Source organism: Heteronotia binoei, chromosome 3, assembly GCF_032191835.1.
Source record: "Heteronotia binoei isolate CCM8104 ecotype False Entrance Well chromosome 3, APGP_CSIRO_Hbin_v1, whole genome shotgun sequence".
Lineage (NCBI taxonomy): Eukaryota > Metazoa > Chordata > Lepidosauria > Squamata > Gekkonidae > Heteronotia > Heteronotia binoei.
In genome coordinates, this window is record NC_083225.1 from 23884547 (window position 1) to 23910891 (window position 26345).

Genomic DNA, 26345 nt, shown 5'->3' on the forward strand with positions numbered 1-26345 from the left:
AGCTAGCGGGGCAGTGGGGGCTTCAAGAGCCACACAATATGTGTGAAAGAGCCACATGTGGCTTCAGAGCCGCAGTTTGGCCACCCCTGCTCTAAGCTATGGAGTCTTGTGCGCAAAAATTCAACTTTGTGAGCTACTGGCATCAAAGTTGTGAGCTACTGCATAGATTAGTTTGCTCTGGGGCCGTTTCTCCTGCGCTAAGACAAAAATGCGTGAGCCGGAGGCTAAAAAAACCTGTGAGCTAGCTCACGCTAACTCAGCTTAGAGGGAACACTAGTGATTACTTCAAAACATCCCGGAGAAGTTGTTCCTGGCAAGATAATGTTTTTTAAACAGGCTTTTCTTGCCTCCTTGAAAAGCAATGTTTTTAAAAGTGGGGATAAATGAGAGTAAACTTTGAAATCCCTTTGCTGCCTCTGTCTACACACTTCACTGCTTATTCCAAGAATATTACTCTCTGTGTCAGCTAAACTGTGCATTTTAATTGTACCGTCTAGAATCCACAAAAATATGCCAACTTCCTAATTGTCAAGACCAGGCCCATGTGCACTCAGGCTGCTGCTGTACTAAATTGCGTTCAGATACCATTTCCCCGCAGCCTACAAATGCTAAAAGCTTGGCATTGGGCATTGCCACTGATAGTTAATAGATCCAAGAGGGCAGCCGTGTTGGTCTGAAGCAGTTGAACAAAGCAGGAGTCAACCTTTAAGACCAACCAGTTTTTATCTTTAAGACCAACGCACCTTTAAGACCAACCAGTTTTTATTTAGAACGTAAGCTTTCGGGTGCTCTTAAGCACACTTCATCAGACAAGGAATCCAGCACAGTGAGCAAAGCCAGACATAGCTGAGCAGAGCCGTACATAGCTGGTAGGCAGTGGCCCAGAATGCAACATGGTACAGATTTAAGAACCAATGACAGTGAAGTAAAATTATCTGGTAGGCAGGGGTTTGGAATGTAAAATGGTACAATGACAGAATAGTAAAATTAACCAATTGAGCAAACCTTTGATCTGAGTAGCATGAGCATGCGAAAGCAACAAAACAGTAGTATGTCAAAATGTGAGATTGTCTATCAATGACAATGGGAGATGCGAAAGCAACAAAACAGCAGTAGGCAGTAAAATTAACAAATTGACCAAACCTTTGATCTGAATAGCATGTGCATGCTACTCAGATCAAAGGTTTGCTCAATTTCTTAATTTTACTATTCTGTCATTGTACCATTTTACATTCTAAACCACTGCCTACCAGATAATTTTACTTCACTGTCATTGGTTCTTAAATCTGTACCACGTTGCATTCTGGGCCACTGCCTACCAGCTATGTACGGCTCTGCTCAGCTATGCATGGCTTTGCTCACTGTGCCGGATTCCTCGTCTGATGAAGTGTGCTTAAGAGCACCCGAAAGCTTACGTTCTAAATAAAAATTGGTTGGTCTTAAAGGTGGCACTTGACTCCTGCTTTGTTCAACTGATAGTTAAGGCAGCTGTTGTAAATCATACAACAAAGAGCAGGCCTGACTTCTTGATCTGTCATTACTGTCTCCTGCAGCTTCCTACAGCTTCCTGTTTCTGGGATGCAAATCTGTTTCTGCCAGAATTTCTTGCTCAAAATGTTGGGGTCTATTGTTCATGTCCAGGGCTTCTTTTGTAGCAGGAATTCCTTTGCATATCAGGCCATACACCCCTGATGTAGCCAGTCCTCCAAGAACTTACAGTAGGCCCTGTAAGAACAGCCCTGTAAGCTCTTGGATGATTGGCTACATTATGGGGGTATGGTCTAATGTGCAAAGGAGCTCCTGCTACAAAAAAGCCCTGTTCATGTTACTATCTCATCTTGTGCTACCCGCCAAATGGGTTCTGAGTATTCACTGAAACATGTATATTTATTTACTTTAGACATTCTGAAACATCAAGAAATTCTGAGCACCCGAGCGGCTTCAGTGCTGATAAGTAAGTAAGCTGCCAAATATCAAGGGGTGAGTGGGAATTCAGTAATTATGCTAATTTGAAATATGAAAGTAAGAAGAAGACTGCAGATTTATACCCCGCCCTTCTCGCTGAATCAGAGACTCAGAGCGTCTTACAATCTCCTATATCTTCTCCCCCCACAACAGACACCCTGTGAGGTGGGTGGGGCTGAGAGGGCTCTCACAGCAGCTGCCCTTTCAAGGACAACCTCTGCTAGAGCGATGGCTGACCCAAGGCCATTCCAGCAGCTGCAAGTGGAGGAGTGGAGAATCAAACCCGGTTTTCCCAGATAAGAGTTCCTGCACTTATCCACTACACCAAACTTCTTTAATTGGTTTTTTTGAATATTTATGTCTCTGCGCAGTGAATGATATAGTTGAGGAGAATGAAGTGTTTGCTGCTGGCTATATTTCCTGTTGTTAAGCAAATAAAAAATCCCAGTGACATGTAACATACATTGAAGTACTCTTTCTTTGCTAAAGAACACCAAGAGAGCTGCCCCTGATTTTTCATCCTTAGGATTCTGTCTCACCATGTTGCGAGGTGTGTGTGTATGGAAGTAATATAATGGCCAACTATAAAAGACTGAAGAAGGAAATGTCACTTCAGCTCTGTTGCCTAAAATATTTTCACTTGTAGAGCTGCCATCTTCTGTTTTCTATCCTATACTTACAGTATTCACAAATACATCTTCCGGCGCTTCCAGTGTTTCTAGCAAAAGTATTTGGAGTCTTGAGCTTTTGAAAGTTTTAAAGGCAGGGGAAAACCCTATTTCAATTGCGTGCTTTGGAAATCCTTTCAAGAGAACTCCACGTATTAAAGTTGTAAAGTCAGATAGGAAAAAAATTGTTTTATTCTGACACACCATCTGCATGAATATTATTAGAAGGTGCTTCCTCAGCTGAATTAGATGGGAGTGGCTTGGTAAATGTAGCAGATAATTTCAGCTCTTTATTTTATCTTTAGCCATTGGTGTGACTGCCATTACATCATACTCTTGTGGTAGGCTGAACACCCAGATGGGTTGCGCAACACAAAAAAGTGGGGGGAAAGTGGCTTAGAATGGATAAAAGGAAGTCCTTCACCCAAAGTAACACATGGAATGCACTGTCACAGGAGGTGGTGACGGCTGCCAGCATAGCCAGCTTCAAGAGGGGACTGGGTAAACATATGGAGCAGAGGTCATCAGTGGCTATTAGCCACAGCATATTGTTGGTACTCTCTATCTGGGGTATTCTTGGGGCAGGGGCACAACGGGAGGGCTTCTAGCACCCTGGCGCCACTGATGGACCTCCTGAATGCACCTGGTTTTTTGGCCCCTGTGACAGAAAGTGTTGGGCTGGATGGGCCATTGGGCTGATCCAACATGGCTTCTCTTACGTCCTTATGTTCATATGGGTGTATAAAGGAGCAAAGATATGCCAGACAACAGACTGAACTTCTCTATACAAGTAGCATGTTTAAGATGTCGTGGATTGCTCCAGTGAACCTTAGTCAGCAGTTCACCAATTGTCCATGGGCCACTTGATTACTCTAACACCAGTGTATGATTTCAATAGACTGAGTAGTCCAAATGTGACACCAGATCAGTGATCATGTGAATTCTTTTCTTTTTTAATTGTACTTGTGAATTTACATGTTTGAGAGTGTGTTTGTGTGTGTGTGCACCTGGAAGTCATGGTGACCTCTGTTGACTGACCCCTACTGGGGGTCTGGAAGGTATTCAGGGAGGTGGTTGAAAACAGCCTGCCCCTGCCTCCCAGTATTCCATGGAGGTCTCCCATCCAAGTACTTGCCAGAGTCGACTCTGCTTAGCTTCTGAGATCTGATGAGATCCATGTTAGGGCAGTGACGAGATGAATCTGATTAATTATAAGCAGGGCTTTCTTTTTTGTAGCAGGAACACCTGTGCATATTAGGCCACACCCTCCCGATGTAGCCAATCCTCCTGGAGCTTACAGTAGGCCCTGTACTAAGAGCCCTGCAAGCTCTCAGAGGATTGGCTACATCAGGGGGTGTGGCCTAATATGCAAAGACGTTCCTGCTACCCAAAATAGCCCTGAAAGCACCCAAATCCAGATGTTCTCTTTACTGGCAGGAATGCCTTGCTGAGATGGCAGCTGCCTTTGTCTCTCGGCTAAAGGTACAAAGTTTGGAGTTTCACTCCCCAAAAGGGATAATCCTAAACTGCAGTTTAACCCAAGATTTGGAATTCTGGCTTGGGGAGGGGAGCAAACTCCAGTTCTCCAAAGAACCAACACTCAGACATCACAGAAAACTGCAGCTTAATCAAACTCAGAAGGTTCCAGTCAAGCTACTCATATATCCAATGAGGAGGGGTGAACTGGAGGGGGCCATGAGTATGGCAACCAACTTTGTTCTGCTGAGCTCAGTCACGAGTGAACCAGTTTACTCTAGCAGTTAAGAGCAGCGGATTCTAATCTGGAGAACCAGGTTTGATTCTCCTGTCCTCCACATGAAGCCAGCTGGGTGACCTTGGGTCTTCAATAGCTCTTTCAGAGCTTTCTCAGCCCAAACACAATAAGTCTAATTTCCCACAAAAGAGTTAGAATTAAAGGCTGCCAGACGATCTTCAGGTCTCCTGGCTATACTATACTGAGACCTGGGTGCGAGAGGGAGACACAGTGGCCCTCTCCCAAACGGTTCCCCTGGGCTACTCAGTCTTTCACCAATCACGGACTAGCGGGTGGGGGGGGAGGGGTGGCTCTATTCATACAAGAGGCTTATTCGTTTAGGGCTCTCCCGGCCCTGGAGATCGATGGTATTGAATGTGCCGTCTGGCGTGGGACGTTGGGGAGGGGTTGGCGATTTGGCTGGTGTACCGTCCGCCTAACGCACCAGCCCTGATCGAGGCCGCAACAGGCTGGGCATTGGAGTACCCAAGGCTTGTGATCCTGGGTGACTTCAGTGTCCATGTAGATGACACGGCCTCTGGTCAGGCACTGGACCTGGTGTCATCCATGGAGACACTGGGACTCTCCCAATTTGTGACATCGCCCACTCACCAGGCAAGGCACATGTTAGATTTGATCTTTGCGGCCGGGATTATGGTGGACGATGTAACTGCTGAGGCAGTGCCATGGTCGGACCACTTTGTCCTTAAGGCTCGTGTGGATGCTCCACCCCAAAACTGTTCAGGTGGCGAGCCTATTTTGGCTTGCCCGCGGAGCCTGATGGACCCAGAGCGGTTCCAAACGTCTCTTCAGGATCCCTGGCTCCCTGGCGATTCTCTCGATGATCTGGTTGATTCCTGGCATGGCCGGCTCTCCAGAGACATTGATGAGATTGCACCTCGGCGCTTTCTGTGCCCTCGCGCTAAGCTGGCCCCATGGCACACCCCAGAGCTGCGACAGCTGAAACGAGGACTCAGACGGTTAGAGAGGCAATGGTGGCGTACTCGGGACGAAGCGACTAGAATATCTTATAGAGAGTTTATGAGGTCCTATGAGATGGCAGTCAAAGCCACAAAGAAGACTTACTTTGAGACTAAGATTGCGTCTGCAAATTTACGCCCGGCGCAATTGTTTAGGACGATTTGGAACCTGACAACACTGCTGCAAGGTAGGCCAAATGCTAAGTAATTAGAGATAGGCTGTGAGGCTTTTGCGAAATTTTTTGCAGACAAGGTCACATTGCTCCGCCACGACCTTCCCGCCATATTGAATACAGTATGTGAACTCGAGACTACGTGCCTGTCTTCTGGTTCAATCTTGGATCACTTCGACACACTCAGCCTGGAGGAAGTTGACAGAATTCTCTCTACTATACACCCTACAACTTGCGATTTGGACCCATGCCCCTCCTGGCTAATTAAAGCTTGCCAGAGGGAGCTTAGGTTCCTATACGGGACATTGTAAATAGATCCCTCTCAGAGGGTCTTTTTCCAATGCCTCTTAAAGAGGCAGTGGTCCGCCCCCTCCTAAAAAAGATTACATCAGACCCGACCAAATTGGCACATTATCGGCCGGTCTCAAATTTACCCTTTTTGGGTAAAATCATTGAGAGGGCAGTGGCGCTACAACTGCAGAGTTTCCTGGATGACACTTCCGTCTTAGATCCATACCAGTCCGGCTTCCACCCAGGCCATGGGACGGAGACAGTACTCGTCGCCCTCATGGATGATCTCCAGCGGCACCTGGATCGAGGCGGTTCGGCAGTACTGTTGTTGTTAGACCTATCGGCTGCGTTCGATACGGTCGACCATTGGTTACTGACCTGCAGCCTTGCCAATGCAGGGATTCAGGGGCTGGCCTTACAATGGCTTTCCTCTTTCCTGGATGGTCGGGGACAAAGAGTGGCAATTGGGGGAGAGCTGTCCCAGAGATACCCACTTAATTGTGGGGTGCCTCAGGGGGCGGTGCTCTCCCTGATGTTGTTTAACATCTACATGTGCCCCCTTGCCCAGATTGCCCGAAGGTATGGGCTGGGTTGCCATCAGTACGCTGATGACACCCAGCTCTATCTACAGATGGATGACTGGCCTGGCGATGTCCCAGAAAATCTGGACCAGGCACTGCAAGCCATGATAGGCTGGCTCAGGCTGAGTGGGTTGAAGCTTAATCCAGCGAAGACAGAAGTCCTGTGCCTGGGCCTAGACGGTCTAGGAAGAGAAATTCCCCTACTGGTCTTTGATGGTGCGCAGGGTCAAAAGCCTGGGGGTGCTACTGGAGCCTTCCTTGTCAATGGAGGCTCAGATAGCAGCCACTGCTAAATCCGCCTTTTTTCATCTGAGACGTGCGAGGCAGTTAGCTCCCTTCCTGGAGCGCGATGACCTGGCAACAGTCATCCATGCAACGGTCACCTCGAGGTTAGACTACTGTAATGCCCTCTACATGGGGCTGTCCCGTGCCAAACCCGGAAACTTCAGCTAGTGCAGAACGCAGCGGCCAGACTGTTAATGGGACTCCCTAAGTGGGAGCACATACAGCCTAGGCTGCGGGAACTGCACTGGCTGCCAATTGTGTACCGGATTCATTACAAGGTGCTGGTTACTACCTTTAAAGCCCTGTATGGCCGAGGACCTGTCTACCTTAGGGACCGTCTCTCCCCATATGTTCCCCAGAGAGTGCTTCGATCCAGCTCACAAAACCTGCTGACAATCCCTGGGCCGAAGGAGGTCAAATTGAAAACAACAAGAGAGAAGGCCTTCTCGGCTACAGCTCCCCGCTGGTGGAACCAGCTACCAGAAGAGGTACGGGCCTTGCGGGACCTTAACCAGTTCCGCCGGGCCTGTAAGACCATCCTCTTCCAGCTGGCTTTTTAATGTGGAATTATTATACCATCACTATGCAAGCTATGTTATATTTGTAGCACCAAATTAATCTGTGGTTTTAAATTTTGTTTTATTGATGTTTTAATGCTTAACTGAGTAATAATTGTAAATGGGGATATTTTATTTGTTTTATTATTTTACTACTGTAATGCTGTATTTATGTTATGTGAGCCGCCCTGAGCCTGCTTCAGCGGGGAGGGGGGGATATAAATTAAAAAATATTATTATTATACACAATGCCATAAGATAATTATTATTAATTATTTAGCTCAGACACAGTTTGTTTATATCTTGCCATGATGTCCGAATGAGGCATGAGCTAAGTCCTCTAGGATGACACATTGCATTAACTGCCCAGATTTCCTTGTTGGAACCAGTGTTCCCTCTAAGCTGCAGAGTCTTATGAGCAAAAGTTCTACTTTGTGAGCTACCAGCGTTAAAGTTGTGAGCTACTGCAGAAATTAGTGTGCTCTGCGGTCATCCTTCCTGAGCTAAGACAAAAATGTGTGAGTGGGGGCTAAAAATCTGTGAGCTAGTTCATGCTAACTCAGCTTAGAGGGAACACTGGTTGGAATCCTTGGGTCACGTTGACTTTATATGTTTATCCCTGCCTTCTAACAGCCAGTATTTCGCTTTGTCGGTGTCGATATGTTTGCACTACTTCTCCCAGTTTTTCTGGTGGTAAGCCTCCTTTATCTGCAAATGTATCTGACTTCATTTGCATGCTAATTGACCTCAGAAGAGTCCATGAGTCGCAGCTAACTTTCACCAAATGTGCTCCAGATCTTCACCTTGACCCATTGTTTCTGTTGGGACCTGTTCCATTCATGTGATTTTTTTCCCTCCTGTGTTGAAACTCTGTAACGTATCTTTGTTTCTTTCTAGAAGCAAATCCAGATCAACTCCAGATCTAGATGAACATCAGGCCAATAGGAATGGTGAGTGCCTTACATGCTCAAATTAAAAGAGAAACGGGGAAAGGGAGGGACGGTGGCTCAGTGGTAGAGCATCTGCTTGGTAAGCAGAAGGTCCCAGGTTCAATCCCCAGCATCTCTAACTAAAAAGGGTCCAGGCAAGTAGGTGTGAAAAACCTCAGCTTGAGACCCTGGAGATCCGCTACCAGTCTGAGTAAACAAGACTGACTTTGATGGACCGAGGGTCTGATTCAGTAGAAGGCAGCTTCATATATGTTCATAAACTGTATAGGGAGGGATGGTGGCTCAGTGATAGAGCATCTGTTTGGCAAGCAGAAGGTCCCAGGTTCAATTCCTGGCATCTTCAACTAAAAAGGGGGCAGGCAAGTAGGTGTGAAAAACCTCTGTTTGAGACCCTGGAGAGCCACTGCCAGTTGAGTAGACAATACTGACTTTGATGGACTGAGTGTCTGATTCAGTATAAGGCAGCTTCATATGTTCATATGTTCAAACAGGAGGGATGAATGGAGGCCGTTGGTTCAATTTCAAGAGTATTCCAAACTACATGGATTATTTTGAGACAATGGTCGCTGTGATAGCCGTGAACACACTTGCAGATAGATGACAGCTCTGTATTCTCTAGGCTACATTGTCCTTCTCAAACATCAGATTTGCTTTCTTCGCCAGGGAGACGAGATGATGAGTCACAGCCAACTTGACGCCAATATTTTTCTCCCCGATGAGCTACATTTGCATTTTCAGAGAATAAGACATGTTTCACCTTTCCATCAGTGCTCTGTCACGAATTGTGACTAATCCTATAATGCATACACAATAATGTAACCTGTTATTTAGTTTACTTTCTGGATTTTTTTTTTTTACCAGTTGTTTTCTCCGCCCTCCCCCTTTCAACCTGGTCGTGTATCTCAGTTTGTTTTTAAGCTTTATTTCCTTTTCAAACTAGGCATGAAGAGCAAATACTTGGAGCAGTCCTGGCATACTGGAGACTCCCAGAAGAGATCTCCGAAAGAGCCCGGCTTGTCCCCCGCGGAACAGGAAAGGCAGCAAATCCTCCAGGAAATGAGGAAGAAGACCTCTCTGCACACAGACAACAGCTGGATTAGGCAGCGGAGTGCCAGCATGCACAAAGAGCCCGTCAGCCTACCTAGTGGTAAAATGAGGAGGTAAAGCACACGTCCCAAAGCTTCCGTTCTTTGCCAGTTTTAGCTTTAGAACAGTCTGCCATTATGGAACTCTGGTTACAAAGCAGGGCAGTTATAATCTAGTGGGTTGAATGCAAGGAGACACAGTCGTAGTGAACATAGCTTTCTTTATTCAGTACAGCATGGTAAAGACTGAACTCTAAGACTGGCTTATTGGGCCAATGGGGTCAGCTATATACAGTTCAAGGTTCCTGCACTAGGACGCCATTGGATCATTTAAGCCAGCAGGGGCCCGTGATTGGAGCCGGGCAGCAGGGATTTGGATCCCACTGCCTATTGTCCCTGAGTCCCCAAGCTCAGACCTAAAGCCGCCAATGAGCCAGGCAGGAACACAGGTAATCGTGTCATTAGACCGCATACACAACAGCAGTGCAAGAATTTTATTTATTTATATTTTTTTGGGGGGGGGGTTACCCCACTCTGCCCCACAAGTGGGTTCAGGATGGCTTAATTCAAGGTACAAAAATAGAGGGACTGCATTCCAGTTTTTCATTTCAGGAAAACAAACTCCCCTCCCTCCCCCCCAAAAAATACTAAGACATTGTCACAGTCCACTTATAAATAAATATTTTTCCAGTTCATGTATGGATTGATGCACCAGTAAAACAGAGGACAGCAACCAAGATGGTTCAGGTGTTGGAGCCCTGAGTAAAACAGGATGCTGGACTAGATGGGCTATTGGTCTGAGCCAGCCAGGGCTCTTCTTGAGAGCCAGTTTGGTGTAGTGGTTTAGTGCGCGGACTCTTATCTGGGAGAACTGGGTTTGATTCCCCACTCCTCCACTTGCACCTGCTGGAACGGCCTTGGGCCAGCCATAGCTATCGCAGGAGTTGTCGTTGAAAGGGCAGCTGCTGTGAGAGCCCTCTCAGCCCCACTCACCTCACAGCATCTGTTGTGGGGGGAGAAGATATAGGAGATTGTAAGCCGCTCTGAGTCTCTGATTCAGAGAGAAGGGCGGGGAATAAATCTACAGTCTTCTTCTTGTATTTCTTAAAGACTGGTGGCTGAAAGTCGCTTCTTGTTTAGAGAACTATGTGCATCTTTCTCCTTTTCTATAAGATAGCAATGGGGAAACTATTTAAGGATTTTATTTTGTTATTTTTTTAATAGCAATTGCTGATACAGTGTTTCCGTCTAAAGAAAATGATACGGTGTTTTCCTATACACAAAAAACATGTTTACGCAAATGCTTGTGCCGCTAAGAGATATAAAATATCCATGCAGCTTTTTCTCCCTCCTATCACTCACCAAGTTGTTTTGTTACCGAAGGACATAACCATTAGGAGTCATGACAGCTCTGTGCAAACTGAGATAAGCACCCCATTGTGTTCACCCTACAGCCTTGATTCCCAAGGATCAAGGAAACTGACAGTCCTTGAAACCCATTGATTACAATCGAACTCCGGTTAGCCGCAACAATGCAGGAGACTTTTTTCCAGAATTTGAATTTTTCTAGGCATGTCTTCCATTATATTGCCTTCGTCTAATTAGAGCAGGGGTCCCGAACCCCCTGGCCATGGCAACCGGGCTGCAGAGTGAGGCAGGGGCACTGTACCGCCCCTTTCGCTTGCCCGGATCCCAGGTGGACGAAATTGCACTTGTCATCCAAAACAGAGTTCACGTTCTCAACCCATTCAGGATCAACATCTCCGTCAAAGATGATCCGCTGGCATTTCTGCAGTTCCCCTCTCAGCCTCACTCTGAAGTACTACTGCTTTCATTCGCATGGGTCCCGAGCGGGCAGAAGGGGCAGCGTGGCAGTGAGCTTCACCTACCCCTCATTTGAAGACCCCCAAGGGGAGTCAGGGATGGGGTGTGGGCAGGGGGGGCAGCCTGGGGCAGCAAAAACCCCAGCACCCCCCACCGGTCCGTGGAAAAATTGTCTTCCACAAATCCGGTCCCTGGTGCCAAAAAGGTTGGGGGCTACTGAATTAGAGAATATGGAGTAAACCCCTCATAAAGCCACAGCCAGTGTTCCCTCTAAGCTGCAGAGCCTTGTGAGCAAAAATTCTTCTTTGTGAGCTACTGGCATTAAAGTTGTGAGCTCCTGGCATTAAAATTGTGAGCTGCTATATAAATTAGTGTGGTCTGGGGTCATCCTTCCTGAGCTAAGACAAAAATGTGTGAGCTGGAGGCTAAAAATCTGCGAGCTGGTGATGAGGGATTTATTTTGTACCTCTTGTACCCTCAGTAACCCAAACAACCTCTAGTTCTCAGAAACTCATACAGACGAATGAATAAGCTTTAATTACACTTTAAGTTGCACTCCGTACAGAAGCCTTGAAATATAGAAAGGCAAAAGACAGAAAGATAACCTCAGTCGATTTCAGAAAACAGTTACACAGTTAAGCTTTTTGTCAAGCGTCAAGCATAGTTCTACAGTAAAGCAGAGAGCATAATGAAAAATCTAAGGCAGGGGTGTCAAACATGTGGCCTGGGGGCCAAATCAGGCCCCCGGAGTGCTCCTATCAGGCCCCCAAGCAACTGGCTCTTGACTGCTTCCTTCTCCCTCTCTCTTACTTCCTTCCGCATCTCAGCTTGCTTTACAAGGCTTGCTCAATCGCACAGAAGCTACAGAGCAAAACCTCGATTTTCTCCATTGGTTGAGGCTCCTCCCCTTCCTGGTTTCTTGGGGAAGGAAGGAAAGAGGCAGATCTTCCTTTGCCCAGTTCCCTGGATCCCATGGGAGAAATACAAAGAAAGACCTTTAAGACCAACAAGTGCTAATGTTTAAAAGCATGTTTTGTTTTAAGGGACTTAAAAAAAATCTTTAGTCATGTCTGTCTGTGTCCTTTAAAAAAGTTTATATCTCTGCTACCTAATCTTAAATAGGTACACACGTGGCCTGGCCTGACATGGCCAAGCCCAGCCAGGTTTTATTTATGTCAGATCCGGCCCTCATAACAAATGACTTTGACACCCCTGATCTAAGTCCCAGGTCCCATTTAGTTTGGCATGACCAGCATAGAGACAGTCTTCTGTCTCTAGTGCATGGCATGACCGGCATAGAGGCCCCCATTTCTATCCAAGTCAGCCCCTTCTGCTCAAAAGCCCAGGGTATATAAAGCCTTATCCCCAGAAAACTGATATCAGTTATCTTGAGCTTATCTGATGTTTTGCATTCCACTGTCTCCAGCTGCATTTACAGATCCAGCTATCTGTTGCTTTTACCAGTTCCTGCTCGTACCATATAAGGCTTTTCCTGTCCAGAGACAGCTTTCAACTTTCACACTTTTACTGACCTAGATTCTCAGCCTAAACCAGAGGTGGGGAACCTCCATCCTGAGGGCCGTATACGGCCCTCGAGGTCACTTGGTGTGGCCCTCAGGGATTGCTGGATCAAACCAAGCCATGTGGCAGCCTCCTTGGGGCCTGGCTGGCCAGCGAGGATCGTGGGGCCCAGTTGCAGCCTCCCTGGGGCCTGACTGGTCGGCCAGAATTGATGCAGGGCCTGGAAAAGTTAATGTCACAGTTCAGTTTGCACTTGATTATCCCAGAGGGTGTGGCCTAATATGCTAATGAGTGTGTGACCTAATATGCTAATATTAGGAGATGTGGTCTAATATGCTACTGAGTTCCTGCTGGGCTTTTTCTACAAAAAAGCCCTGGACCTATGCATTTGCCTAGGGCGGCGGGCCAGGTATGTGTGTGTGTGCGTGTGCCAGATTAGGCACTCCCCACATGACTTCAAATAGAAAAACAATCATTTGTATTAATTTTGCTGGCCTGAATCATTCTCCCTTGGCGGAGCACTGTTTTTTAAGTTGATAATTTTTTATGGCCCGCGAATGATGTTATAAATATCCATATGGCCCTTGGCATAAAAAAGGTTCCCCATCCCTGGCCTAAACTGTTATCTGTTAGCAATATGAATGTTTGATAGTGCTGAAAAGCTTGGACACCTGGTTTCCAGTTTCATAAAGAGGGCCAACCCAAAAGAAATCCTGCCACAGCTGGCCCACAATAACTCTGCTTAGAGGGAACACTGGTCACAGTGGGAAGTTAAATCCATGTGTAATCTTTGTGTTCCAGAGGTGAGAGTTTAGATAACCTGGATTCTTCGAGGATGCATTCTTGGAGGCATTCTCCTTGGATGAATCAGTCTGCATCCTCAGCATCTCTGTCGTCCAGTCAAGATTTCGGTCATCACACGCCTCCGGTGGTGTCCACTTCGAATCGTGCCTACATGCGCGCTCCCTCTTCCAGCCTGCACTCATCTTCAAGCAGTTCTATGAAAGCCTCATCTTTGCCCTACATTCTTCCATCTGCGTCATCTCCTGTTCCCCAGGCCCAGTCCCCAACCTCACCTTCCCAAACTGGAACCCAGCAGCGCAGCAGGTAAGTTGATTGCCAGCTGAATACTCAACAAACAAAAAGGAAATGTTGACAATCTAGTCAGTTTGGTGTAGTGGTTAAGTGTGTGGACTCTTTATCTGGGAGAACCGGGTTTGATTCCCCACTCCTCCACTTGCAGCTGCTGGAATGGCCTGGGGTCAGCCATTGCTCTTGCAGAGCTGTCCTTGAAAGGGCAGCTTCTGGGTGAGCTCTCTCAGCCCCACCTACCTCACAGGGATCGATTTCCCACTAGCCTTATACCGCTCTCGCGCTCCTCTTCTCTGTGGGGGTTCCGTCGGATTTTACACTATCTGATCCGAGGCTGCAACTGGCTTCATCTTTTTCACGCGGCAAACAGAAACTGGTTTTTAGAGGTTTCTGTTTGCTGCGGGAAGAAGGTGAAGCTAGTTGCAGACACGGGGCAGATAGTGTGAAATCCAGTGGAACCCTCACAGAGAAGAGGACCGTGAGAGTGGCGTAAGGCTAGTGGGAAATTGGTCAGGGTATCTGTTGTGGGGGAGGAAAATAAAGATTGTAAGCTGCTCTGAGATTCTGAGGTTCAGAGTGAAGGGCAGGCTATAAACCCAATATCATCATCATCTCCTTCTCCTCCTCCTTCTCCTTCCTTCTTCTTCTATGGCTGGAGCATAATAGCAACAAGTATCTTCTAATGTCTGTTGCATTACATAATATCTTGAGTTGGAAGGGTGCTTCCACTCATGCTGCAGGAAGGATGTTCTGGTACTCTAGTGGTGCATTGTTCCCTCCCCCAATCCCTGCTGGATATACCATGTTGTTTCCAGATGTCCCCAACTTCGGAGATAGTCATTTTGGAGGGGTTGCAGTAGGAAAATGGGTAGAGCAATGTTCCACTCAGAATTCATTGGATGTAACCCAAGGGCCCCATGGCGCAGAGTGGTAAAGCTGCAGTACTGCAGTCGGAGCCCTCTGCTCACGATCTGAGTTTGATCTCAGTGGAAGCTGGTTCAGGTAGCCGGCTCCAGGTTCACTCAGCCTTCCATCCTTCCAAGGTCAGTAAAATGAGTACCCAGCTCGCTGGGGGGAAAGTGTAGATGACTGGGGAAGGCAATGGCAAACCACCCCGTAAAAAGTCTGCCGTGAAAACGTTGCGAAAGCAACATCACCCCAGAGTCGGACACGACTGGTGCTTGCACAGGGGACTACCTTTACCTTTTTAACCCAAGGGTTTACCCAAGCTTTGTCAAAAAGTGTTGGATCCAAGAAGAAGAAGATTTGGTTTTTATACCTCACTTTTCTCTACACTGAAGAGTCTCAGAGTGGCTTACAATCACCATCCCTTCCTCTCCGCACAACAATCACCCTGTGAGGTAGTGGAGCCGAGAATTCTGAGAGAACTGTGGCTGGCCCAGCAGCTGCCTGTGGAGGAGTGGGGAATCAAGACCCAGTTCTCCCAATGGTGCTCTTAACCACTACACCATATTGACTCTCAAGACATGCAAAGGGGGGAGCAATTTGTGGTTGACTCCCCCATCTCCTAGCAGCTCTTTTTATGGAGGCTTCTGGGAAAAGCAGTAAAACGGCTTCAGCATTTTTGGAAGTATTGGATCCAACCAAACCTTGGATTCAGCAGGAGCTCACAGGAGGACAGCTCCTGAACCTTTCTGAGGGTTTCCCCTCCTCCCCCCCCACCTTGTCCATTGAATAGTAGGTGCAGCTGCATAACAATCCCTGGATAAGCTCCGCCACTATTTTTCTTCAAAATGACCCCTGGATCCAACCCATAACTTCTTAAAGCTGTTGATTATGAAAATTAGCCTTAAAACATCTCCTTTCTGCACACTTAGATACTGATGGGCTTTTTAAAACTTTTAAAAAATATATACCAGGGCTTTTTTTGTAGCAGGATCTCCTTTGCATATTAGGCCACACACCTCTGATATAGCCAATCCCCTAAGAGCTTACAGTAGGCCCCGTAATAAGAGCCCATAGGTGTGTGGCCTAATATGCAAAGGAGTTCCTGCTACAAAAAAAAAAAAGCTCTGAAAAATTCCATTTTATTATCACCTTATTTTTCATTCATGGGTGATTTGTCTTACCATCAATCTCAGAATGTCACAAATCATCAAAACTATCGATTTGAAAAATATGCATTAGCCTTTAACTGAATAAAGACCCATGGAGGAAGGCAAGTTTCTCCTTGTGTCTTTTCATTCATTTCTGTGCCAACGGGGGAGTGAAATTCCCTTCTTTGATGGGCGCTTAATTGTAAACATTCGTGCACCCAGGAGGAAACTAGCAGAACATTATGTGCCCAACTCTCCTAGTCCGGGATTCCTGAGAATACTTTGATCAATTGTTATTGTGTGGTTCCTTGTGCAAACAGTTCACTTTGTTGGAAGAGCATAGAAATGCTCTTGAAAATGAACACTTGCTCTTGCTTCTTCTTGATCAGCATTTCAGGTCTTTTGGTTTGAGACGAAGCTGTATTTGCCAGTTCAGACACTACGCTAAGCCCTAGTTAGCACTACTTAGGAAGCGGGGGTGGGGAGGCATTTGCAGTTGCTTAAATAATTACAGTTACTGTTTGGTGACTAGAGTTGCCAGGTCCAAGTCAAGAAACATCTGGGGACTTTGGGGGTAGAGCCAGGAGACTTTGGGGGTGGAGCCAGGAGACATTGGGGGTGGAGCCAGGAGCAAGAGTGTGACAAGCATAATTGAACTCCGAAGGGAGTTCTGGCCATCAAATTTAAGGGACCGCAAACCTTTTAAATGGCTTCCCTCCATTGGAAATAATGAAGGATAGGGGCACCTTCTTTAGGGACTCATAGAATTGGACCCCCTGGTCCAATTTTTTTGAAACTTGGGGAGTATTTTGAGGAGAGGCACTGGATGCTAAGCGGCAAATTTTGTGCCTCTATCTCAAAAGCCACTCCAAATACCCATGGATCAATTCTCCATTATACCCTATTGGAATCAGTCTCCATAGGGAACAATGGAGTGCCCAGCAGATATTCCCCTGCTTTCTGATGACCCTGAAGCGGGGGGGAGGACCTCCAAACCAGGGGATTCCCTGCCCCCACCTGGGGATTGAGCAACCAACAAAGATCAATGCGGATTTTGGAGCAGGAAATAAAGTTTACAGCGAACCTCTGCAAGAACCAGCCTGAAAATTAATATACAATTCAAATACTACTCACAGCATTTGGTAAAATCTCTGTTGAATAAGCCACAAATTATAAGACAACAAGGAACACACGCCCACATCCAACAGTCATCTAGAAACAAATTAATGTCCGATATATTTCAATAGTAGGGTGCAGGTGAAAATTCAAACGGTAGGGTCTTTCACATGGAGCACTACTCCTAAAAGGTTCAGATCATGATTCGAAGAATCTTCCTCGAAGATCCACGCTCCACAAAATTTATCTTCTGTACAGCAAGGCACAGGAAGTAAAACACAACTCGGTAGTACTCAATCCACGGTTCACTATTGCTTCTACGAGCTTTCCAAAAGAATAATTACCTCCAGTTTAAGTGCCCGCTGGGGATTGGCAGCCCTATTGGTGACTAGCAGAATATCTGAATCAGGCTATCATGTTATGTACAGAAATTCCCCTACGGCCTGACTGCAGAGGAATTTCTGTTATGTATCTCTGCTTCGTGTGGTCCAGAAAGATTAGACAGAGCCCACTCTCTGAAATAGATCAAGATGGGTAGCCATGTTGGTCTGTCCGCAGCTGCAGAAAAGAGCAAGAGTCCAGTAGCACCTTAAAGGCTAACAAAATTTGTAGCAGGGGATGCAAATTTTGTAGTGTTTAAGGTGTTTCTGAGCTCTTTTCTACTCCCTGAAATGCAACCTTAAATCGTTCTTCATAAGCCAGAAATGAGCTGAGAATGTCACTTAAGAACAGGCTGCTTTAGGCAGAGGGCTTTTCTGCAGTGATGATTCAGAAATCCTGTTGGCGCAGCGGCAAGGCTTTGGTGAACTCCAGCTTCCAACTCTGATTTTGAAACTTCAGCATTGGCTACCGATTTGCTTTTGGGCCCACTTCAAGGTGTTGGCTTTAACCTTTAAAGCCATGTGGCCTAGATTCTGATTTCTTCAGGAAGTGAACATAAGAACATCCATGCGGGAACAGTCCAGTAGTCTGTGCAGTCCAACATTCAGTCTCACACAGAGGCCAACCAGGATGGCCAACAGCAGGCAATAGAGACAGGCTTTCCCCTGATGTTGCCTCCTGGTTCTGGTGTTTCAGAGGCTGACTGCTTCTGAATGGGGAGATTCTCTTTACTCAACATGGCGAGTAGTCACTGAGATAGACTTATCCTCTATGAATCTGTCTAATCCCCTGTAATGCTGGAAGAAATGCTTCCTCTTGTATGAAACTGCTCCACAACTGAGATCTTTCAGTAAGACTTTGTTAAAATAATAATCTTCCACAGGGCTTTTTTTGTAGCAGGAATGTCTTTGCCTATTAGACCACACCCCCTGATGTAGCCGATCCTCCAAGAGCTTTCAGGGCTCTTCTTCCAGGGCCTACTGTAAGCTTTTGGAGGATTGGCTACATCGGGGTGTGTGTGGCCTAATAGGCAAAGTAGTTCCTGCTACAAAAAACCCTGATCAGCCAACTGATTTTGACTAGCCCCAATGAGAAACGGAGCCTTTTTTGCAGTGCCTCTAGACCTTTTGAGAACTGTCCTCCCAAAATTCCAATAATCTCACTACTGTTGTCACTCTGAAATTAGCGTTCTGTTTTGTTTTTGCCTCTGGCTGAATTCCTCCCGCCTCTTGTATCATGCTTTTGACTGTTCAGATTTTTTTTAAATTTTGTTTTGTTTATACACAAATATTATTTAGTTAGAATTTGATTTACTGCAAAGTTTGATAGTTCTAGATGTGTATGTTTATGTTGAAAAGGGGGTATTTAAATATTTGAGATAATAATAATAATCTGGGGGCCTAAATCTACATGATGCTTTTTTTTTAATTTAGCCAATGCTTTGCATTGGAGCTAAAAAAATTAAGTGGATGCGGGTATTTATATTTATTTGCCAGAATGGCTAAGTTGGCAGAGTTTCATTATAGGACAGGGGTAGAATTCTAGCAGGAGTGCCTTTGCATATTAGGCCACACACCCCTGATGTAGCCAATCCTCCAAGATCTTACAAGGCTCTTTTTTGTAAGCTCTTGGAGGATTGGCTACATCGGGGGTGGGGGTGGCCTATTATGCAAAGGAGCTCTTGCTAGAATTCCACTCCTGTTACAGGATATTAACACTCAGATTTCTTCCAGGAATTCCTGATTTTTGGGTTCTTACTCACTCTGCCCCCAAGCGGTTTCTCCTGAGAGACCTTTCTCTTGTCCCCTTTTAATCCTGTTTCTCAGCCACCTTCTTATTCTGCATCTAGGTCGGTCAGTGGCAAGCGTGTGTGTTCATACTGTAAGAATGTTCTGGGCAAAGGAGCGGCCATGATCATCGAGTCTCTTGGCCTTTGTTATCATTTGCATTGTTTTAAGGTGAGAGCTGGGCAGAACACCTGGGAGGGGCAGGAGCCTTTAAACTCGCTGATCGCACAGCAGCTTGCTTACAGGGTGGCGGTATTCAACTGCGTGCTACATGGTGCAGCAATCTGGTTAGCTCCTTTTAAGACAGAGGTTCAAAAGGTGAACGATGTTCATTTATTCTCAGTGGCTTCATGCCATCTAGGAGAGATCCAAATTTCCATTCATTACTCTTCAAGCACTTTAGCTTTCGGTGTGATTAGGGAGGTAGAAACGTGGCTAATCCCCCCACCCCCGCTTTTGATCTCAGAGGTTGCCTTCCCCCATTTAAGCTCTTGCCCAAATCCATGTGCTATACGTTTATCAGGTGAGACCCTACTTGAAACGCCAGCATCGTTTGAAGTTTTTGACTGCCACAAGGTTACGCAGCCTTTTCTTCAGTGGCCCCCATCCGCCTCTTCTGAATTTCAGGCCTGCTCATTTATGACCGCAGGAAGTTGAGCACCATTTTGTTCCAACAATCACATGGATTTTTTTTTAAAATTATTTTACTATCATTTTGTTAGGAAGTTACATGGCCGCTATGGCTTTGTAACTATATTGCTTATTATTGGGAGTTTTTACCAATGTAATTGGTCTGTATTGTAAGCCCCCCTAAGGACAATTGAAATAAATGTCTTTTTAAAGGAGCATTCTCACAATCCTATAATAGAAGAATCCACATCCTAATTGCGTGTAGTTTAATTAAATCAGTGTGCTATTCACACAAACTATTAACAAGTACTTTTAAATAATATTAGGGAGAGTACAAAATGTTTTCCTCTGTTTCTTTGGAGAAAACTTTCTTCAGGTAGGCTTGTTGTGTTGCCCATTGGCAGCAGTCGGTCCTCCCTCAATAACATGAGAAATGGGAGGGGAAATAGTGGGGGGGAAGGCATTGATGGTGATGCTCTAGGAATTTAGTCTCTGTGGTCCTTACCATAGAAATTAGGAGAAAGTTCTAAAGTATTTAATCGAGAAGTTGCCTCCTGTGAACTTCATTCCCAAAAAGCACCTCAAAATCATATGATATTTGCTAGCGCAAGGCTGAGAACCTATCCTGGAGGCTGGAGAAACTTGGCTTTTTGCTAAGTCTTGAGCACTCTCCGTCTTGATGCTAATAGAAAACTCCTTAACGTTGTACTGCAGAAGGTGTCCCTACCTGTCTGAAAAACAGGAGGCTGGTATTCTGCGAACCTGCGTAGCAATTCCAGCAATTAAAACGTAAAGAAAGGAGGTCTAGGGAAGATGAATGGGACAAATGTTGAACTAAAATCCAGATAATGCCCTAAGCCGCCTGCATGCTGTCCGTCACAAGTGCTTGGTGCCAAAACTGTCTGCCTCTGATTCTCTTGTGCCATACAATCGCCACGTCAGAAAGAACAAAGATTTGATCCATCTAACCTCACTCATCCCTCTTTTTATATTTTAGATCGTGCCACTTTGCGGGGTTGCTTGTGACACACCTTAGAATCTCTGCTAGCTTTGCTGCCTATTAATATTACTAACAACTGCTCTTGCCCAAGCGGGTGAATAGTTCAAGGGTCCTTTTTGGATAACCATTGTGCATTGTGTACTTGCTAATTTCCGCCCCCCCCCCCCCCCGCTTTCTCTACACAGTGCGTTGCTTGCAAATGCGACCTTGGGGGGTCTCAGACAGGAACGGAAGTCCGCATCAGAAACAATGAACTCTTCTGCAATGACTGCTATCTCAGATTTAAAAGTAAGGCGTTCTTTCCTGAATAAATGAATCACAATTATATATATTTTTGTTTTGCTTATGAGCGACTGGTTCGGCTCCTGCTGTACTGATTAAGAAGCTTCTAAGAGTGCCACATCCAGATGTATGAAAGGCGATGACAAGGTTTCCTTTGTGATGGGGAGCTACTGGGATTCTGAATGGATTCTTCATCCTTGGATTTGTGGCACTACTTTTTCAGGATGTAAACACTAAAGAACACAATCTGTAGAAACGACCACAACAGCTGTCAAAAGCACTGAATGTATCAGTCGTTTAAAGTATGTTTTAAAAAATTCCAACTAGTAATAACTGTGGCCCATGACCAGGGTTCTTTCTAAGCTGGGTTAGTGTGAATTAGCTCACAGTTTTTTAGCCTCCAGTTCACACATTTTTGTCTCAACTCCAGAAGGATGGCCGCAGAGCAAACTAGTTTATGCAGTAGCCGAATCGCTTGCTCACAACTTTAATGCCAGTAGCTGGAGAACCAGTTTGGTGTAGTGGTTAAGTGCGTGGATTCTTATCTGGAAGAACCGGGTTTGATTCCCCACTCCTTTGCTTGCAGCTGGTGGAATGGCCTTGCGTCAGCCATAGCTCTTGTAGGAGTTGTCCTTGAAAGGGCAGCTGTTGCAAGAGCTCTCTCAGCCCCACCCACCTCACAGGGTGTCTGTTGTGGGGGAAGAAGTTAAAGGAGATTGTAAGCCGCTCTGAGACTCTGATTCAGAGAGAGGGGCGGGTATACATCTGCAATTCTTCTTATTCTTCTCACAAAGTAGAATTTTTGCTCACAAGACTCCACAACTTAGAGGGAACATTGCCCATGACAAATTAAAAGTAGTCCTCCACCTTCACACTGAAAAGTTGATGTTGGAATCTTAGAAATCTGATTTAGAAACCAATCTGCTGTTGATTGGTTGTATAAAGTTTGAGCTATGTTGCATTGTATCAAAGGACTCTTCTCTCCTCCCTCCCCCCCAAAACGGGATTTCTCTTCATCCACAGCTGGAAGCAGAATTATTCTGTGGTGTTGTGAAAACTAATGTTCATTGTTGGCTGGATTCTTATGCACTTTTTCAGCTTTATGGATTCATTGGGACTATTTTACTTAGAAACACAAATAATGCCTCTTCTTGCTTATTAATCTTGTTTTTCCATGTTAATGCTTGGAAGGAAATTCCTCCAGAAAGAATTGGAGTGGCTGTTAAATGGTAACATGTAGTGTAAGTCTTGCGTTGTGAGTCTGCTGTGACTTAATATGACACACTCATTTCTTGTCCTGTGTTATGTACTTAGGATGCAACAGCATGGACATCATGTGCTGTCTTTTCCGGGGTGGGGGGAGGAGGTAGTATGAATCGCTGCCCTTTTGACTTATACTAACTGTATAGACTCAGTAAGTAGAACACTCACTTTCTATTTGCCAGGTTCTGGATTCAAGCCTTGCAATTCCACCCAAGAGAACTGAAAATGGTAGATAGTTTTCATTCCAGCACTAAACCAATCATCTGCATACAAGTATTGCAAAGCTGTTGTATGTTGTAAGAACATAACAGAAGCTATATTGGATCCAGCCAATGGCCCATCCAGTCCAACACTCTGTGTCACACAATAGCCAAAAAAACCCAGGCGCCATCAAGAGGTCTATCAGTGGGGCCAGGACACTAAAAGCCCTCTAATTTTAGGGGATCAAGATTACTATTTGTATCAGCTTTGAGCCTCTCTTGGTAATGTTGTGGTTATTTGAACGTTGGAGGTTAGCCATGAGAAACAAGAAAAATTGTCTATGTTGTGAAAGAAGCCATTCAGGCCAACACCATCTTTGTATTTGCATGCAAGGGTTGCCAGTCTCGAGGAGGCGCATGGAGATTTCCCAGTATTACAACTGTTCTCCAGACACAGATATCACTTGCCCTGGAGAAAAACGGCTGCTTTGGAGGGTGTGCTCTGTGGCATTATAACCATTGATGCCCCTCTGTTCCCCAAATTCTGCATTCCCCAGGCACCACCCCAAAAATCTCCAGGAATTTCTCAACCTGGAGCTGGCAATCGAGCAATTTTAGGCGATCGATGATGATCTTGAAATGTCTGCTGCCTACTCTGTTAATCTGTTGTCACCGCTAAAGGCTTCGAGGCCCAGGCAGTAGCTAATCTGATGCGGTTTCCACCACAACTGGCTTTAGTCCCAGAATGGTTGCATAGGAGAAACCTGCTGTTACCAGAGCTCCCTCTGTTGGCCGCATGAAATCAAAACTACATTTGAAAAACTTTTCCAAATATATGAACAGCAAGGTGAAATCCTCAAGAATCTTTATTACCTGTCCCCCCCCCCCCCCGGCCTCTTAAAAATCTTTTGGAAATTTGCTTTTAAGTGGAATTCGGCAAATATTCAAAGCTTAACAGTTGTCTGTATTGAAGTGGCCGCACACTTCAAATTAAATCTTTTTCTGTCCCCCTCCCTGCTTTTTCTCAACAGCTGGACAGCCAACCATTATGTGATAGAAACCTAAATATGAAAACACTTCTACAGATAACGGAGGAAGCTGCTGCTGTAGATCTATAAATATATATATTGTGTGTGGGTTTTTTTTAAAAAAAATATATATATTTTTGCCTGCCTAGATTATGTAGAAAATGCATTGTATCCATTGGACTTTAACATTTAGTTATTTATAAGAAAGCGATCACAGTAAAACTCTTTTGGGCGAAACACACACAGGCCATTCAATGTACACTCTCATTCCTATACACACAAGTGAGAAACCTACACCTGGTAGTCAGTGCATCAGAACGTTGGAGGTGAATATCAAATAGCTTTAATTTTTTCGATGATGTATGAAGAGGCTATTTTTGTGGTTTTGTAAAATGCTCTTTAATGAGCATTGTTGAGATAATAAATAATAGATTTGTTACTGCAATTTCTATTTTTTTGATGTATATGCTCCAGGGGGGCTTCTGCAGAGTTACGAAATTGCGTTTAAAGGCACACAGTGGTGGTTGCTGTCTGTATTTCAGTTTCTAAGCCCTAAGTCATATTATACTTTTAAAACTAAAATATAAAACTTCAGTCTGTTTGCTCGGGGATCAGTATTTCCTTGTGGCTTGAACGGTTAAATGTCGTTTTGGGGGGGGAAATCGTAAGGGTCTTCCCCCCCGCTTTTCAGGTTTGAAAAAATGGAATTCTGCATGCACCTCAGACAGGTAAATAAGACTGAAGAATTTTTTTCCTTCTCTTGACTTATTTTGTATTTGTAAATAAAGTTGCTGAAGCTGCACTGAAATGGATGTTTTGTATTTTTAACTTCTTTCTAAGGGAAGAACATCTACCGGAAGAAGCTATTTGACACGGTTATGATTTCGTTTTGTTAAAACAGTTCTGAGCTTTAAGACATCACCACTTCTGTGCACGTATCACAGGGTGTTTTAAGGGTAAATAAGAGCTAAACTTTGATTGCATACCTCTTAAGTTTTAAATAAATGTGGACTTGTTCTAACAGGCAAATCTGGCTTGGAAATCTGTGGGTCGTATTCTTCCTTGATCGATACAATCTTTTAAAAATTAAAACTGTTGGAAGTTTGGGTTGCAGAGCTGCTTTCAGCAAAGATAGGGACCACAATGGTGATTTAATGGATGAATCCTGATAGAAATACCTCTTCAGTGTAAGATGGGGCCAAGTTAGTTTGCAAGATTCTGTGGCTACTTAAAGAATGCAGTGAAAGAACAGAGAAACCAAACACACCTTGTTTCCACTGATGTGTCAGTCCTTTAGAGAATTTAAAATAAGAACATAAGAGAAGCCGCGTTGGATCAGGCCAATGGCCCATCCAGTCCAACACTCTGTGTCACACAGTGGCCAAAAAAACCCAAGTGCCATCAGGAGGTCCTCTAGTGGGGCCAGGACACTAGAAGTCCTCACACTGTTGCCCCCCTCAAGCACTAAGAATACAGAGCATCACTGCCCCAGACAGAGAGTTCCATCTATACCCTGTGGCTGATAGCTACTGATGGACCTCTGCTCCATATATTTATGCAATCCCCCCTTGAAGCAATGTTGGATCAGGCTAATGGCCCATCCAGTCCAACACTACGTCACACAGTGGCCAAAAACTCCAGGTGCCATCAGGAGGTACACCAGTGGGGCCAGGACACTAGAAGCCCTCCCACAGTGCCTCCCCCAAGCACCCAGAAAACAGAGCATCACTGCTCCAGACAGAGTTCCAACAATAAGCTGTGGCTGTGTGATGGACCTCTGTGCTCCATATGCTTATCCAATCGCCTCCTGAAGCTGTCTATGCTTGTAAATTAATAATAAATTAATTTTGTCAACATTGGCATGCAATGCTGCTGAAGTGCTATTAAAAACAGTAAATTGCAAAAATAATTGCAATTTTCTGTACAAACGTGGGTTTTGGTGGTTTAAGTTTCAGGAAACATTTCCACATCAATTTGTTTGCTGAAGAGCCCCAAGGCATCTGGCAGAGAACCCCTTGTGCTGCAGTGCAGACTCTGGGAACGTTTTAGGGTGCGGACATGATTCATGCTGGGCACGGACTAGACCTCTTGATCCTTACCACAATTCCATGCAAATGGAGGTTATACTCTTATGCTCGCGCACACCTTTTCTGGGCCTTGAACAGGGACATGGGAAGTAGGGAACGAGCTATGTTTCAGGTTTCCCAGCCACATCAGATCTTCTTGTGAAACCTTGCTAAGCTTTCAGAGAACACACACACACCCCTTGCCGGGGGTTCTCCAGAATTCAGTTTGAAAGACTATGCTATGGTCAGGGCCTTTTTTGTAGCAGGAACTCCTTTGCATATTAGGCCACACACCCCTGATGTAGCCAATCCTCCAAGAGCTTACAGTAGGCCCTGTACTAAGAGCCCTGTAAGCTCTTGGAGGACTGGCTACATCCAGGGGTGTGTGGCCTAATATGCAAATGAGTTCCTGCTACAAAAAGCCCTGCCACATGGTAATTATAAGGCATAGGAAATCATTCTTATCCGCCTTGAGTTTAAGGTGAGATTCAATCTGGATCAACCAACGATGATTGTCTGTTATCAGCCTGGGCAAATATATCAAAAGGACAGCAACAGTGGATGATGAATGGAACAATTTATGACAAAAATAATCGGCCACAATGCTTTAAAACATACAATTTCATTATTAGGAATACTTCGAAGATGTTTTATGGGTGTCTTTGTGAAATGTATTGACACTGGTATAGCTGTTAGGTTCTCTTCAAGAGGCACAGACTAGCATAAAGTTGAATTATAGCCCAATCTGCAATTAGGATTTTGCTTCCTTGAAAGCATGAGAACAATACCTTGCCCTAAAAAGAATATTTT

The 26345-nt window shown here is 45.2% G+C and overlaps 1 protein-coding gene across 1 annotated transcript in view; it reads left to right on the plus strand.

Annotated features, from left to right (window-relative positions):
- Positions 1-24498, plus strand: part of LMO7 (LIM domain 7) — a 252121-nt gene extending 227623 nt beyond the window's left edge. Inside the window, exons 27-33 of the mRNA XM_060233592.1 lie at positions 1901-1954; positions 8151-8203; positions 9144-9363; positions 13435-13740; positions 19129-19237; positions 20882-20984; positions 23473-24498. Of these exons, the coding sequence (XP_060089575.1) occupies positions 1901-1954; positions 8151-8203; positions 9144-9363; positions 13435-13740; positions 19129-19237; positions 20882-20984; positions 23473-23495 (868 nt within the window). The 3' untranslated portion in view covers positions 23496-24498. The remainder of the gene's footprint in view (positions 1-1900; positions 1955-8150; positions 8204-9143; positions 9364-13434; positions 13741-19128; positions 19238-20881; positions 20985-23472) is intronic.
- The last annotated feature ends 1847 nt before the right edge of the window (positions 24499-26345 follow it).